General features: G+C 40.8%; 1 protein-coding gene across 7 annotated transcripts in view; it reads left to right on the plus strand.

The window, feature by feature from the left end:
- TLE4 (TLE family member 4, transcriptional corepressor) overlaps positions 1-13451 on the plus strand; it is a 130832-nt gene extending 117381 nt beyond the window's left edge. For 6 of the 7 annotated variants that reach the window (XR_014555953.1, XR_014555954.1, XR_014555955.1 and 3 more), the window contains 10 exons: positions 1116-1248; positions 2178-2371; positions 2760-2836; positions 4319-4568; positions 7429-7676; positions 9234-9381; positions 9796-9946; positions 10201-10277; positions 11047-11498; positions 12623-13451. Coding sequence is in view for 1 of the 7 variants with exons in the window: in XM_083702011.1 (XP_083558137.1) it covers positions 1116-1248; positions 2178-2371; positions 2760-2836; positions 4319-4568; positions 7429-7676; positions 9234-9381; positions 9796-9946; positions 10201-10277; positions 11047-11154 (1386 nt within the window). In the remaining 6 variants the exon portion in view is untranslated. Of the gene's footprint in view, positions 1-1115; positions 1249-2177; positions 2372-2759; positions 2837-4318; positions 4569-7428; positions 7677-9233; positions 9382-9795; positions 9947-10200; positions 10278-11046; positions 11502-12622 lie in introns of those variants that run through there. The other variant, XM_083702011.1, reaches the window with a different exon arrangement.
- The last annotated feature ends 216 nt before the right edge of the window (positions 13452-13667 follow it).

The raw sequence follows: 13667 nt of genomic DNA on the forward strand, positions 1-13667 counted from the left end.
GACTCCTCCACCCGTACTCCTTGACTTCTTTTGTCTGAGTGCTGTAGAAATGCTGTTCTGATGTTTTACTCTCTGATGTTTTAGCCAATGTTGTAAATTTTGTAGTTCATATTTTTATTTTTTTCTGTAAGCTGTTTTAAGACATGTGGCAAAAGGCAAGATAGAAATTTCTTAAATAAATAATTCAGACAGACTGAACTAGGTTTTGCAGTTTGGTCGCCATCCCTTTTGGGTTCGTTGGCACATTGGCAAAGCAGAGGAACTGTCTTGGGCCCCAGACACACTGCGGCCAAGTCTGTTGACTACAATATAATGCTACTTTCAAACCTGCTTTCATCGGGGTGACCCACAGGACCCCGTGGGCACCAAGGAGGGCTCCTATGGGCGTACCTGAATGTGCAGGCACCCCATTGGTAACCCCTATTGTAAAGTATTCACTGCATGATGGTATTGTAATTTGATAACAGGGGATTTTACACTTTGTTGAATGAGTGTTGGCAGTGGGCTCCATTAAATGTCAAATCCCTTCATTCAGTTATGCACATTTTGGGATACAGAAGGAACATACCATTGCCTGATCCATCCTATAAATGTGGAGACTGGAAATATAATAGCTGAGTTAAAATCCTTTCCCATCCCATCACTGGGCACCTATCTTAGAAGTTACAGTTCCTCAGCTTCATATTTCTGTCTGTGGGGGGATGACTTAGTGCTTCCAAAGTGATATGTACTGTAACTAAATAAATGATTATATAAGTAGGAGGGCCTAAAAATAACACCACTTAATGTCTGCCCTTTACCTTTCCTGGAAACACCTTAATGATCCAAACGAGGCTGGCTTTTAATGCTAATTACAGCAAGCAAGTACTTGATTTTTTGTAATACAGACTGCTGGGAAGTCTGCCTATGTAGATCCCACTGAAATGAACTTCTGCAAGTTGCATTCGTTGTTGTTTTTGCACAAGCTGTAGCTGGATGACTGCACCCTTAGATGCCAGGAAGAGCAGATAAAAACTGAAAGAGAAACCACACAAGTCAACCCGTTCTAGATTGCGCTTTTGTTGATTGCCTTTTGCTGAAAATGTAAATAATCTACTTGTCTCTTTCCTCATTAGAATGAGAAGTCCACCACCCCTGTGTCTAAATCGAGTACCCCCACTCCACGGACTGACGCTCCAACTCCCGGCAGTAATTCTACACCAGGATTGAGGCCTGTGCCTGGGAAGCCACCAGGAGTCGACCCATTAGGTTCGTAGACCACTTGAAGGAGGGGCTGCCCTCCTTTTTTTAAAGATCACATTGCTACTTTGCACTCTCTCGCCCATAAAGTGGTTGAGCTCAAGATCTGGGTTCAGATTCCACACCTGCCCTGGGTTTGCTAGATGATCGTAAGCAACTCATTTCATGGTACAGCAGCAAAGGTCAAGACAATGAAGCAGTTTGGCCTTTACAAGTGATCAGTCAAAATTTGCCTTCCGTTTTATGTCTGAGATTATTCACCTGTGCAGAAATGACGTTTGTTTGTTTGTTTGTTTGTTTGTTTGTTTATAAAAACATTTATGTAACACTGTAGCATAAAAACATATCACAGCAGTTTACAACAATATAAAACCAAGAAATGACATCATAAAAGTTATTTTAAAAAGTTAAAAGCAAGCAGAAATAATAAACAAACATCAACAGACCATTGTGGGGTGTACTCTCATTTGCCTACATAGGCCTGGCACAATGGAAAGGTTTTAAGCGGGTGTTTAATAGTGGGCACAGAAGGCTCCCACTGAGTTTATGGGCAGTGTTCCACAGGACTGGGCCAATGACACTAAAGTATTAATTTCTCATTGTATCTCAGTCGGTGGAGCATGAGACTCTTAATCTCAGGTTAATGGGTTTGAGACCCACATTGGGCAAAAAGATTGCAGGGCATTGGGCTAGATGAGCTTCGGGGTCCCTTCCAGCTCTACAGTTCTCTGATGCCATCAGCCTCACCAACTCTGGGAATGGCCAAAGATGCTGGGATACAAGGGTTCAGGTAGTCCCTCAGGTATCTTGGACCAAAGTTCTTCAGGGCTTTGGAAAGCAGTACAAGAACTTTCAGGCTCAGTAGCAGATGGGCAGCCGGTGCGGCTGTTAAAACAATGGTGTCACCTGTCCCCCCCCCCCACTTCTATGTTTTGTAGCTTCAGGCCTAAGAACGCCCATGGCAGTACCTTGTCCTTACCCTGCCCCGTTTGGAATAGTGCCCCACGCTGGGATGAATGGGGAGCTGACCAGCCCTGGTGCTGCCTATGCAGGTCTCCATAACATCTCTCCTCAAATGAGTGCAGCAGCAGCCGCTGCTGCCGCCGCCGCAGCATATGGGAGATCTCCAGTGGTGAGTTTCTTTCTTCCTGGTCTGTATCCCAGGCTCATTGTGCTCATTGTGTTCCTGAGTGGAAGGGGTTTGTTTTCAACCGAGGCACAAAAAGGGAGGTAGGCCTCCCTAGAGAAGCAAAATAAACCAGGAGAGGTTTAAAGGCAGTATACCTCTGAATATCACCTGGTGGGAATGACAGATGTCTGGCCGTGGCTGGAAACAGGGTTTGGGAATAAGGGTCCTCTGCTTAATCCAGCAGGGATTCTTCTTATGTTCTTAAACCTTAGGGAGGACTCTTTTAAAGAAATGTTTGTGAGCCCCTGAGATTTAAAACTAATGGCTAGAATTCTATCATTCCCCATTAATGCTTTGAACTTTCTTTGTTCTGTTTGTGGGAAAACTTCAGGTTGGTTTTGATCCACATCATCATATGCGAGTCCCAGGCATCCCTCCCAATCTGACAGGCATCCCAGGAGGAAAACCGTGAGTGTTAAACGTACAAACTCAATCATATTATTAAGCTTTTGTTCCTTTTGCTTCCTCTGTGATACTGAATTCGATGCGTGGCAGAGGGTGGTTAATCCTCCTCTTAATCTTAAAAGCCTATTTGGCAGTTTTTCCCATAGGTGAATATGCGCCAAGGGTATCGGATGCTGTGGATAAAAGAGGCCATGGGGTAGGGGTTATCCTTCTGCAATGGGACGTGCTGGACCACAGTAGCTCAACTTGGCACAGAAATGCAAATTGCAAAAGGGCTCTCTAGTGTGCATGTCTTCAGTGTCCTGCCTCTCCGTTTTAAAAATAATTCCTTTGTGCACAAAAGAAGCCCTGCAATCAATTGCAGACTTACTGGATTCCATAAACAGCACTTTGCAGAGAAAGAAACAGCAAAATGTTCTGTTTGATTGAAAATACTAAGAAGAATTATGGTATTGTAATGTACAAATGCATCCTTGATGGAACTGACCAGAAAAGGTGACCTACTCTAACAAGCCTGGTTCACTGGGAGCTGGGCATGAAAGAATTATATAATTAATACTGAGTTTCCACTCACATTCCTCTTCAATGAAGTGAAAATAGACACAGTGATCCCAGGGCATTCATTTGTGCATATATTTACGGCATTACAATCCTCTTTTGCAAGCAAAAAAGCAAAAAGTGGCAGAGCTCTTGACGATAAGTAGCCATTTTTCACATGTTTATTTGGGCTTTGTTTTTGTTTTTTTACAAAACCCAATCAGTTTATTTTTTGCACTTTCTAAGGAATAAATACTACATGAAAGAAAAACATTTAAAAGGCTTATGCTTCTTCACATGCCAGTATGTCTTAGAATAAAGCTACAGCAAATAAGGCAGCAGAATTTCTTCTTCAGGAAAGATTTGTGATCCATTTTCAGTGGCCTGTGTGAGTTTTCCATTTGCGCACTACCTCCATGAATCTGCTAGCCTCCCCCATCCCTTCCATTAGCCATATATTTCCATATAATGTACTCCAGCTGCGCCTTCAATAAAGTTGTGAGCAATGACAGAAGCGCTCCAACACGTTGCATCTTAGAACAAAGCTGTTTTGAGCAGTGGAGCGCTCTCCCTAGCAGAGCTTTTGAGATGAAGTTGTTGATAGGTTATTCACAGGTGGTGTAACTGGCAGTCATATAACATGTTGTTCCTGGTGAGATGTACTGTTTGCCATGTTGGCTCAGCATTTATTGGTCTGCCATTTTGGCATTTCTTTCTGAAGAAAAATATATATAAACTCCTTGGTATTTGTGTCCAAGAAAAAATATTGCAAGGGGCTAGAATGAGTTAAGCCCAAGTATGTTAAGCTATGTTTCACAAATTGTGCCTTAGCCTGGATCTTTTTTCTAAGTTAAGAGAGACGTTCTGCATCTATGTAAACCGTTTTTCTTCTGCATACCACACGTGTGGCTCATTGAAACATGTTTTTCTCTCTTCTTCTTTCCCTAGGGCATACTCATTTCATGTAAGTGCAGATGGCCAAATGCAGCCTGTACCTTTTCCTCCTGATGCCCTCATTGGGCCAGGAATCCCACGTCATGCTCGGCAGATTAACACCCTGAACCACGGGGAAGTGGTATGTGCAGTTACAATCAGCAATCCCACAAGGCATGTGTACACTGGTGGGAAAGGATGTGTCAAGGTCTGGGATATCAGTCATCCAGGGAACAAGAGCCCTGTCTCTCAGCTGGATTGCCTGGTGAGTAATGGCAGTCAAAATGTCTTTAGAGAGTTGGTGCTGGCAGTGGTGAGGTGGCCATGGAGGCATAGAGACCATTGTTGGGTGGTTGGGGCATCTGTAAATTAGTCATCCAATTTGATGTTTCTGCATATAGTTTAAGTAGTATTAAAACCCAGTAATTTTGCCAGCTGCTTAATTCATCAATCACATATTTTAAACTCTGGGATTTAATTGAATTTCAAAGGAACCTGTCAACTTTTAATAGAGGTTTGTGTTTGTGTACCTCTTAATTTAGGCTATGCATTTTCTATAGAGCATAATTCTTCAGTTTTGGGTGCTTAACCAAGAAAAAACATAAACATTAGATATTTTTCAAATTATTACCTGCATTTGTTAAAAGAGACATTTACTGTGGCTGCAATCCAGTTAAATTTTAACTGGCTAATCATGATGTTAGGAGATTACCTAGTTCATCATTTTATTAGGTTAACATGAATTTTCATGTGAGTAAAAGCAATAATTGTGAAGCAAGAAGCATATTTTGTTTTTTTTAAGATGATGCACACAATAACACCTATAATCTTACCAGATTAATAAATAAGAGAAAAAGTGCCAGATTTAAGACCATGCTTGCTACCTGAAGCTTTTATAAACACTTGAATTAAAATCTTTTTTTTAAAAAAAATTGCCTGATTAATTGGGACTTTTTAAAGTCAATTTAAAAACAACTGATAATTTAAACCAGGGGTCAGCAAACTTTTTCAGCAGGGGGCCGGTCCACTGTCCCTCAGACCTTGTGGGGGGGGGGCGGACTATATTTTTTTGGGGGGGGACGAATTCCTATGCCCCACAAATAACCCAGAGATGCATTTTAAATAAAAGGGCACATTCTACTCATGTAAAAACATGCTCACCACCCGCAAGCCAGATTTAGAAGGCGATTGAGCCAGATACGGCCCCAGGGCCTTAGTTTGCCTACCCATGATTTAAACAGTCCAAAAAATGTCATTCATTGGCTTAAAGGCAGGCTAGCATTTTACCAAAGTTGTCATTAATGAGGAGCAATTGGACTTAACAGCATTTCATGATAATTCTCTTCCGTTTTACAAATTCATGGAGGATAAAGCTGAGTGCTAGAAGGCATATGCTCTGAATCTCAGCTGCTCAGGAGTACAAGTGAGGAGAGCGGTCTTGAGCTCATGTCCTTTTTGCACGCTTCCCATAAGCATCTGCTTGGGCGCTGTGAGAACAGGATGCTGGAAGAAAGAGGTTTTTGACCTGATCAGACGGGTTTGTGTTATGTTCTTAACTTCAGTGAGGTGACCTTTACATAAATTTTGGTGAACTTAGCCGGTTTGTTGACAACCTACTACTGCCTCATGAAGAATGCTTCTCTGAACTAGAGGTCCTCATGGTCTCTCTCTACAGTATCCTGACATCTGAATAATCATATAGCCACCTTTTAAGCTGATGGTAGGAGGGAAAGGTACAACAGTAATCTGCATACGCATATGTAGTTACAAGCATTCATTGGTGTAGTTGTGTGTGATGATACGATTTATAAAGCTCCTTTTTGTGATCAAAGATCACAACACATTGAAATGCTAGCTCTGTCAGGCCCCTGAGCTGTTTCCATCCCAGCAGGTCTTTATAAGAACTACTACTTAACTGACACTTGAGTTTGCTTTCCCTCCATTTCTTCATGTCTTTTTTTCCTTCTGAGTTGACTTTTAGATTGCAAGTCTGTAGGCAGGAACTATCTTGTTTTAATTGATTGTATGTTTTAATTGATTTTATGTAAGCTGAAATAAACCATAGTTAATAGCTTACCGTGAACACACAGAAGGCTCCAATTTGTTCCTTTCCTCTTACTAGTGGGAACAACAAACCACAATCCAGTCTTGCATCTGAACTGAGATCTTGGGTTGTTTTGCTCCAAACAAACCACAGTGTTAAGAAACTTTTGTTCTAGGATTACAAGCATGGTTTATTTGAACCAAAAAAATAATAATGCAGTCCCTTGTTGAGACATAACACCCAAGTTAGAGATCCTTGCTTGTTGCTCTTGCTGGCTAGAGAAGGAAAAGTAAAATGGGAGCAATCTCTGCATTCATGGTGAACTTTGGTTTAGCATGTTGTGTGAGCTGGACGAGATTATCTCGACAATCTTTGCAAAAACCTGTAAGTCTTTATTCCCATATTGGGGATAGGAATGCTGAGGCTTGAGGGGTAATGGCTTCCTTAGCCATGCTAGTCAGAGTTCAGATTTAAACCGTGGTCTGATGGCACATGAGGCCATCAACTTGCTAAAGCTAGATGATAGACCTTCAGGAGAACTGTGTTCCATGATGGAAGAGAGCCAGAACATAAATGTAAGAAGATGATGATAAATAAATCTTTGAGAAGCATTGTTGTTCTAGCTTTTGGTTCGTTATCTTTTCCCCATTCTTGACCTGATACTTTCTTCCCCTGTTTTGCTACTATTACTACCAACTATCAGTCTGCTGAGAGTGACGTTGGTCTCCTTCAAGGGGTTAAAATAACAGAAACACAAACTTCCTCCCAAAAAAATGTAGGCTTCCGTAAGCACTCAAAAGGCTCACAGACTCTGAACTGTTTGGGGCTGGGCGCAGGCCTGCATGTGCGTTTTGATACTAATTAAGATTAAATATCTCTCACTGCTGAATTTTGTAGATCAAGTTTAAGTACTTCCCTAATGTCGTGTAATTTTCTGGCATTAATCCACTTTATCATTGTCATAAGTATAAATGGCTCATTAAAACCAAGAGGGAATACAATACTTTTATGGATTCCTGCTCTCGTGTTAATGCTGTTTTCCTTTCCTCATGAGTAATCTCTTGATGGCTTGTCTCTACAGAACAGAGATAACTACATCCGCTCCTGCAGATTGCTCCCCGACGGCCGCACCCTGATTGTTGGCGGGGAAGCCAGCACGTTATCCATTTGGGACCTGGCAGCCCCAACTCCGCGTATAAAAGCAGAGTTGACGTCCTCGGCTCCTGCCTGCTATGCTCTGGCAATCAGCCCTGATTCCAAGGTCTGCTTCTCCTGCTGTAGCGATGGGAACATTGCAGTCTGGGATCTGCACAATCAGACTCTGGTCAGGTAGGTCAGCTTAAGCCGGATTGTCACGCCAACTCTAAATGTGTTCACCATACTCTGTGTTTGCACTGGGGGTGTCATGTTGGAGCTATAGCAAATGAAGCAGCCATAAACTTGAAAGGTCAATAGTTGTTTGCACATTAGGCTTCCAGAATCATGAATTATTACCTTTAATGCTGGATTATTTGGATGGGAAGAGTCCTAGGGGCTATTTCAGCCTTCCACTACCCATTCTGCCAGTGTTTCCCCGTTCTGTCAAAGGAGACATTTCTAGGCAATTGCTACCTGTGAAGCAGCAGCCATTGCAGACTGTGTGTGTGTGTCAAAACAAAACAAAAGTATCTGAAGTACGAAAGTATCTGAAGAAGTGTGCATGCACACGAAAGCTCATACCAAGAACTAACTTAGTTGGTCTTTAAGGTGCTACTGGAAGGAAATTTTTTTGTTTTGACTATGACAGACCAACACGGCTACCTATCTGTAACTGTGTGTGTGTGTGTGTGTGTGTGTGTGTGTGTGTACTCCAAAGGTTAGAATTAGATTTTTGATTGGTGCTGGAACGAAGAGTATTAGTATTAAAATACACAGTATGGCTCAAGTGGCCTTCTAATTTGTTATTTTTGTGCAGACATAGTGGTAGCTCAGGGTTGGGGAAGAGACCTGTCTTGGAATCCTGGAAAACTACTTCCAGTCAGACCATACTGAGCTAGATGGGTAAATTGTCTGATTCTGTTTAAAACAGCTTCCTGTCAAGATTATGTATATTCATTAATGGCTGAATAAAAGACCCTGGTGTTTGTAGTCTCTGCAATTAGATTGTGTGAACATGTATACTTGATTTTGAGTGGCTGTCAGAAAGGACCAGTCATGTGAATTCCTATACTTTCTTTTTTCCTTTGTTTCTTCTTCATTGGCTCATTATGAGTCCTTTGGGGCTTGGGTGGAAAAATTGATTTTTTTTTTAAAAAAAAATGAATTAATTTTGCTCCTGAGATCTGAGGACAGGGCAGGCAGTAAACCTAATTAAATACAGATGAGAGTTTAAGTACCTCCAAGCTGGGAATTCTTTGAGATGCATTGGTTTGCAGTTACCTCCAGTGGAAAAGAAGGCTAAACAAAAACTAATAGCCTTTGCAAAATCTGAAGAGTAATAATACATGGAAAACATGGGTTGTCCTCAGCTAATAATCATGTTCTGTGTTGAAGCCACTCTACGGGGTGGGGGGGGGGGGTGTACAGGAAATGCAATGATAGGGTTGCCAGAAAGAGAGAGATCTTTTGTTGGATCTTTTAAAACGGATTTTCTTGAAACTGCATCGTTTTTTTAATGGGTTCCTCACCAACCACCATCATACCGCAGATCACATCTATCTCTACTAACTAAAGAGCACAAATTGTGGATCTGGTGCTTTCTCGCATTAACTTGATGCAAAACCATGGATCGTGTAATTTGTTTTCAGGATACACCAAAATTTAAAATTGTGTGTGTGTGAAATTCCTGCCTCAATTCATACTCCTTTTGAAAGTGATGGCACTTTTGCCTTATTTTGACATTTCCAGGCAATTCCAGGGCCACACAGACGGAGCCAGTTGTATTGATATTTCAAATGACGGCACAAAGCTCTGGACAGGAGGCCTGGACAACACAGTGAGATCCTGGGACCTAAGAGAAGGCAGGCAGCTACAGCAACATGACTTCACATCACAGGTGAAGAATTCACGACATGTTAGAAGTGATGTTTTTATATTTTAAAAATCAAGGTTCTTAAAGCAGGCTTGAAGAACAGCCACAGAAAAATCTTTTCCTTTGGCTTTTGCATCCTTTAACTGATCAGCTATCTATAGGTCCTATTCCAAGATAACTTGTATGAAAATACTATTTCAGCCCATCTCAGAATTAAGATGTAGGTCTCGATTAGTGCCGTAAGTTACACAGTTAATTGAGTTTTGTTTATATGAGCTGCTGTCTCTTGAACTAGTGCTGTCACTTCATTAGCATCTCTTTGAAAAATAAAAAACTGTGTTAGACCAAATTATCTTCCCAACAGCAGTAAATTCCGTCACCGAGACAGGTGTGTAAAGCTTTCATTAAGCATCAACCTGTGTACTATTTTAATTGCAGATCTTCTCACTGGGTTATTGCCCAACTGGAGAATGGTTGGCAGTCGGAATGGAGAACAGCAATGTTGAAGTGCTGCATGTCACAAAACCAGACAAGTATCAACTTCATCTTCATGAGAGCTGTGTGTTATCCCTGAAGTTCGCTCACTGCGGTAAGCAGTTCAGTATACAGTCGCGCCGTCTTCCAAACCTGCTTCCCGTAAAAACCAAGAAGGGAGAATCAAATGGCAGATATTTAATTGTACATGTGTGGTTGACTTTTGTTTTGGTCAGCCATTCACCTGCAGATCATTGTTTCAACCAGGGATAAAGAATGTGTGGGAAGGGGGGAAGAGAATAGATTTTGTTGATGTGCAGGTTAATCAATTGGAAAACTGCTTCTAATTATTTTTAAATCTGATTTCAGGCAAATGGTTTGTAAGCACTGGAAAAGACAACCTTCTGAATGCTTGGAGAACACCTTATGGAGCCAGCATATTCCAGGTAAAAATCATAGAGGTGGGATGTTAACCACATACGAAGCGGCCTTATACCAATGGTTTGTCGTAGGACCTTGTAGAGCTTCTGTCAGGAAACATTCAGCAACCTCCCTTTGCATAGCAACATTTTACCACCCTTTTTCCATAACCCCACCTTAGTCTTTCTTTCTGCTGCAGACCTTGGCAGTTCTCAATGTTTCTTTCAGTGTTCTCCTTAGATACACAGTTTTCCTTTCTTTGCCATTTTGGCACGGCATGCCTTCATTTGCCACAAAGGCTATTTTTCACAACCAGTCAGAAAAATAGTGTTTGGGTAACATGATTGTCTGGAATACGTGTAAGACAAGCTTGCACATTGTTCAAGTCTATGGCTAATTTTTGTGCTGTGTTCTGCTCGTTCCTTCCTAAATTGCCTGCTTTGGGGCTAATTTTTAGCCTGTTGGTTAACTTGATGACAACACATTAGCTGTTTCTGTTTCCCCATTAACTACTGAAGGAATTAATTGGGTGCTGTGTAACAAAGTAGGTTCTTAACTTATCTTGGTTTTAATCTCTAGAGGACAGTTCATGTAAACAATAACATGATCAATGTCTCAGGTCTGCAGAGTTTACTGAACTTAAGTTTAAGAATGCAGAAACAAAATGACGTTAGGAAGGAAGCAAAAATGGCTAGACCATTCTGAAAAAGTCTTGTTTGAAGGGAAGAGTTTAATATTGCAATTTTTTTGTGCAAATGATGGTTAACTCTCTTTCTCTCTCTTTTCTTTTTTCAGTCCAAAGAGTCATCTTCTGTGCTTAGCTGTGATATCTCTGTGGATGACAAATACATTGTTACCGGTTCTGGAGACAAGAAGGCTACAGTCTATGAAGTTATTTATTAGAGACAAATCTGAATGAGAACTGTACTCCTCCTTGTAGCACTTTGCTGTATATTTTTCTTCTCTCTCTTTCTCTCTTTCCTTCCCAAAGTGAGGACAGAAACTGTTCATCACAATTGTGGACTTTCCCCACCAGACTTGCTATTTAATATCAGGCACCCATTAAGGACTTGTAATACCAAATCTCCAGCTATCTACTTGGAAGAAGATGGAATAAGCATACCTAACAGGGAACTGGCTCTTTCAATTATGTATCATAGCTGTAATGTATTTATTTTGTTTAAAGAAAATCTTTTTAACAAGGGACTGACTAAATAAAGTAGTCTGCTTCTGCCTTGGATTTAAAGGTATGTTGCATTCTCAATGTTTGTATTGTTTGTGAGGGATGAGGCTTTTTGGGAAAGAATGGGAAACTACCATTTATTGCCTAGTGTACACATCTGCACCAATTCTGATCTCAAATGAGTGCTTCATTAAATTCTATTGTTTAACAAATAATGCATAATTTATTATAAGGGGTGATAAACTTGTTCAGATGAAAGTCTAGGAAAACAGGGACTGCAGAAGATCTCACCCGACTTGCCTCGCCATTGGCCTTGCCAGACAGCCATGGATGGCTTTGATATTTGAAAGGTCTGCTACGTGTTAAAACAGACAATGGTCCAGTTTGCACTATAACTAAACTAGGATTTATCATTGCAGCCCTGAGGGCTTCTTTGTTCTCCCTCACTCTCCACCTCTGGTGGAAACTTTCGCTTCTGTTTTTACCAAATTGCAGTTGTCCCTCCCAGTCCAAATCCAGATAAACTGATCAATGTTGACTATGGATTAGGGAAGAAAGCCAACTTCAAAGCACGGTGCATGATCCGGGCTTATTTCCCTATATGTTGGTGCTGTGCTCCTTTGATTTTATATGCATAGGCCTTATGCAAACCTTGCGCCTGTGTGGGGGCATAGCAAGTCCAGAGGCAAGTCAGAGCCAGACACAAAATGATCAAGGCACCTCCCCACCAAGCATAGACTAGATGCTTCTCCAGACCCAGGCCAATCCATACATAATCAATCTTAAGTTTTTCTGGCTGTCTTGAAATTTTATACAGACAAACATGCTGCCTGGAAATTTGAATGGGGAAAAAATTGGTAGTTCTATATCAAAACTGGGTTATATTATTACCACTTCTGAACTCAAATGGGTGTTGGTTTAATCTCAGGAGGCTACACACGGTGGGGTCTTGCCTGCTGCACCTACTGTATTTTGGGGCCCATTCAGTAACTCTGATTTATCATCAACGGAAAGTTCAAGTGACATATGACGAGGGTATCCAAAAAATATGCCCAAAATAGAATTGCTATATTAATCTGCCATTTTACAGTGTTTTGTAAACAGTGCTGTGTATGTTGTTGTTCTTTTGAAACAACTGCAGTGTGTTGCCCAAAATGATGAATATCACTTCTCTTTTGTATGTTTCAGAGAGAAGTACAATAATGTGTCTCCAAGAATGACCTTCATCCCTTCTGGACATTTTTGCCACATTTCTTTGAAAGGGGAGATGTGAGTCTTTGGGCAATTCTGCAGTTACAAAGATTACAGAAACATATTTGATATATTCATTGGAAATGGCACTGAGAAGGGAAAGGATTCTACAAGTGTACAAACTATAAAAGCGAGGACCTCAGAGGTAGGATTTAGAAGAGCACTCATTCTGAAGTGCAGAACAGAATGGATTTTCACTCGGGAGAAGGACTTGCGTTATTTACCGCCAGTTTTACCCAAGTCTTAGTTGAACGTCCCTGAAATGGACGCAGGCTGAGCCATTGTGCCAGAAACATTGTGTTATCTTTTTATGTTGTTGTTGTTGCTGTTAAACTATGACCTGTGACTCTTTTTTTTTTTTTTTGAATGCTTAAAAAAAAAATCTTTTAAGTCTGTGGATCTGCTGATGTACAGTGCCTTTGCTGCTATGGATCAAAATCAAAAGAACTGTGTAGATAAATCTTTATTGTGTAAGTAGAAATTTACTTAATTTCATACTAGAAATGGGTTGATGCTGCAAGTTGAAATGGACTGTTCATTGAAGTTCCAAATGTGGTAGCAAAAAAAAGATAATAATTGTGTTAAGTGCTCAGTGTTTGATGTCATTAACAGTTTCGTAATACTCTACAGTGTAGAAAGATTTTGATACTAAACTGTGTCATTGTACATAGTTCTAATGCATTGTATTGACCACAAGTACTTCTATAATGGTAGATTATCGTTTGTGCATTCAAACTTTTAAGCATTAAACATAAGTAACTTGTAAGATGTGGTTTTTCTAATTTCCCTCCCTGTGTGTGTGACAAAAATGAACCCAACCGACAGGCATAAAAGCTTTTTAAAGCCTACACGATGAACAGTGTGTGTGTTAGAAAGAACTTCTCACCCATGTGTTTCTGTTTTCCCATTTATGAACAGAAGAGAGATGTGAAATGCAGTTTTTGCCAACTTCATGAGCATTGCAAGATTCAGCTCCCATTTA

The sequence above is a fragment of the Podarcis gaigeae genome (genome assembly GCF_964106915.1).
Source record: "Podarcis gaigeae genome assembly, chromosome: 11".
NCBI lineage: Eukaryota > Metazoa > Chordata > Lepidosauria > Squamata > Lacertidae > Podarcis > Podarcis gaigeae.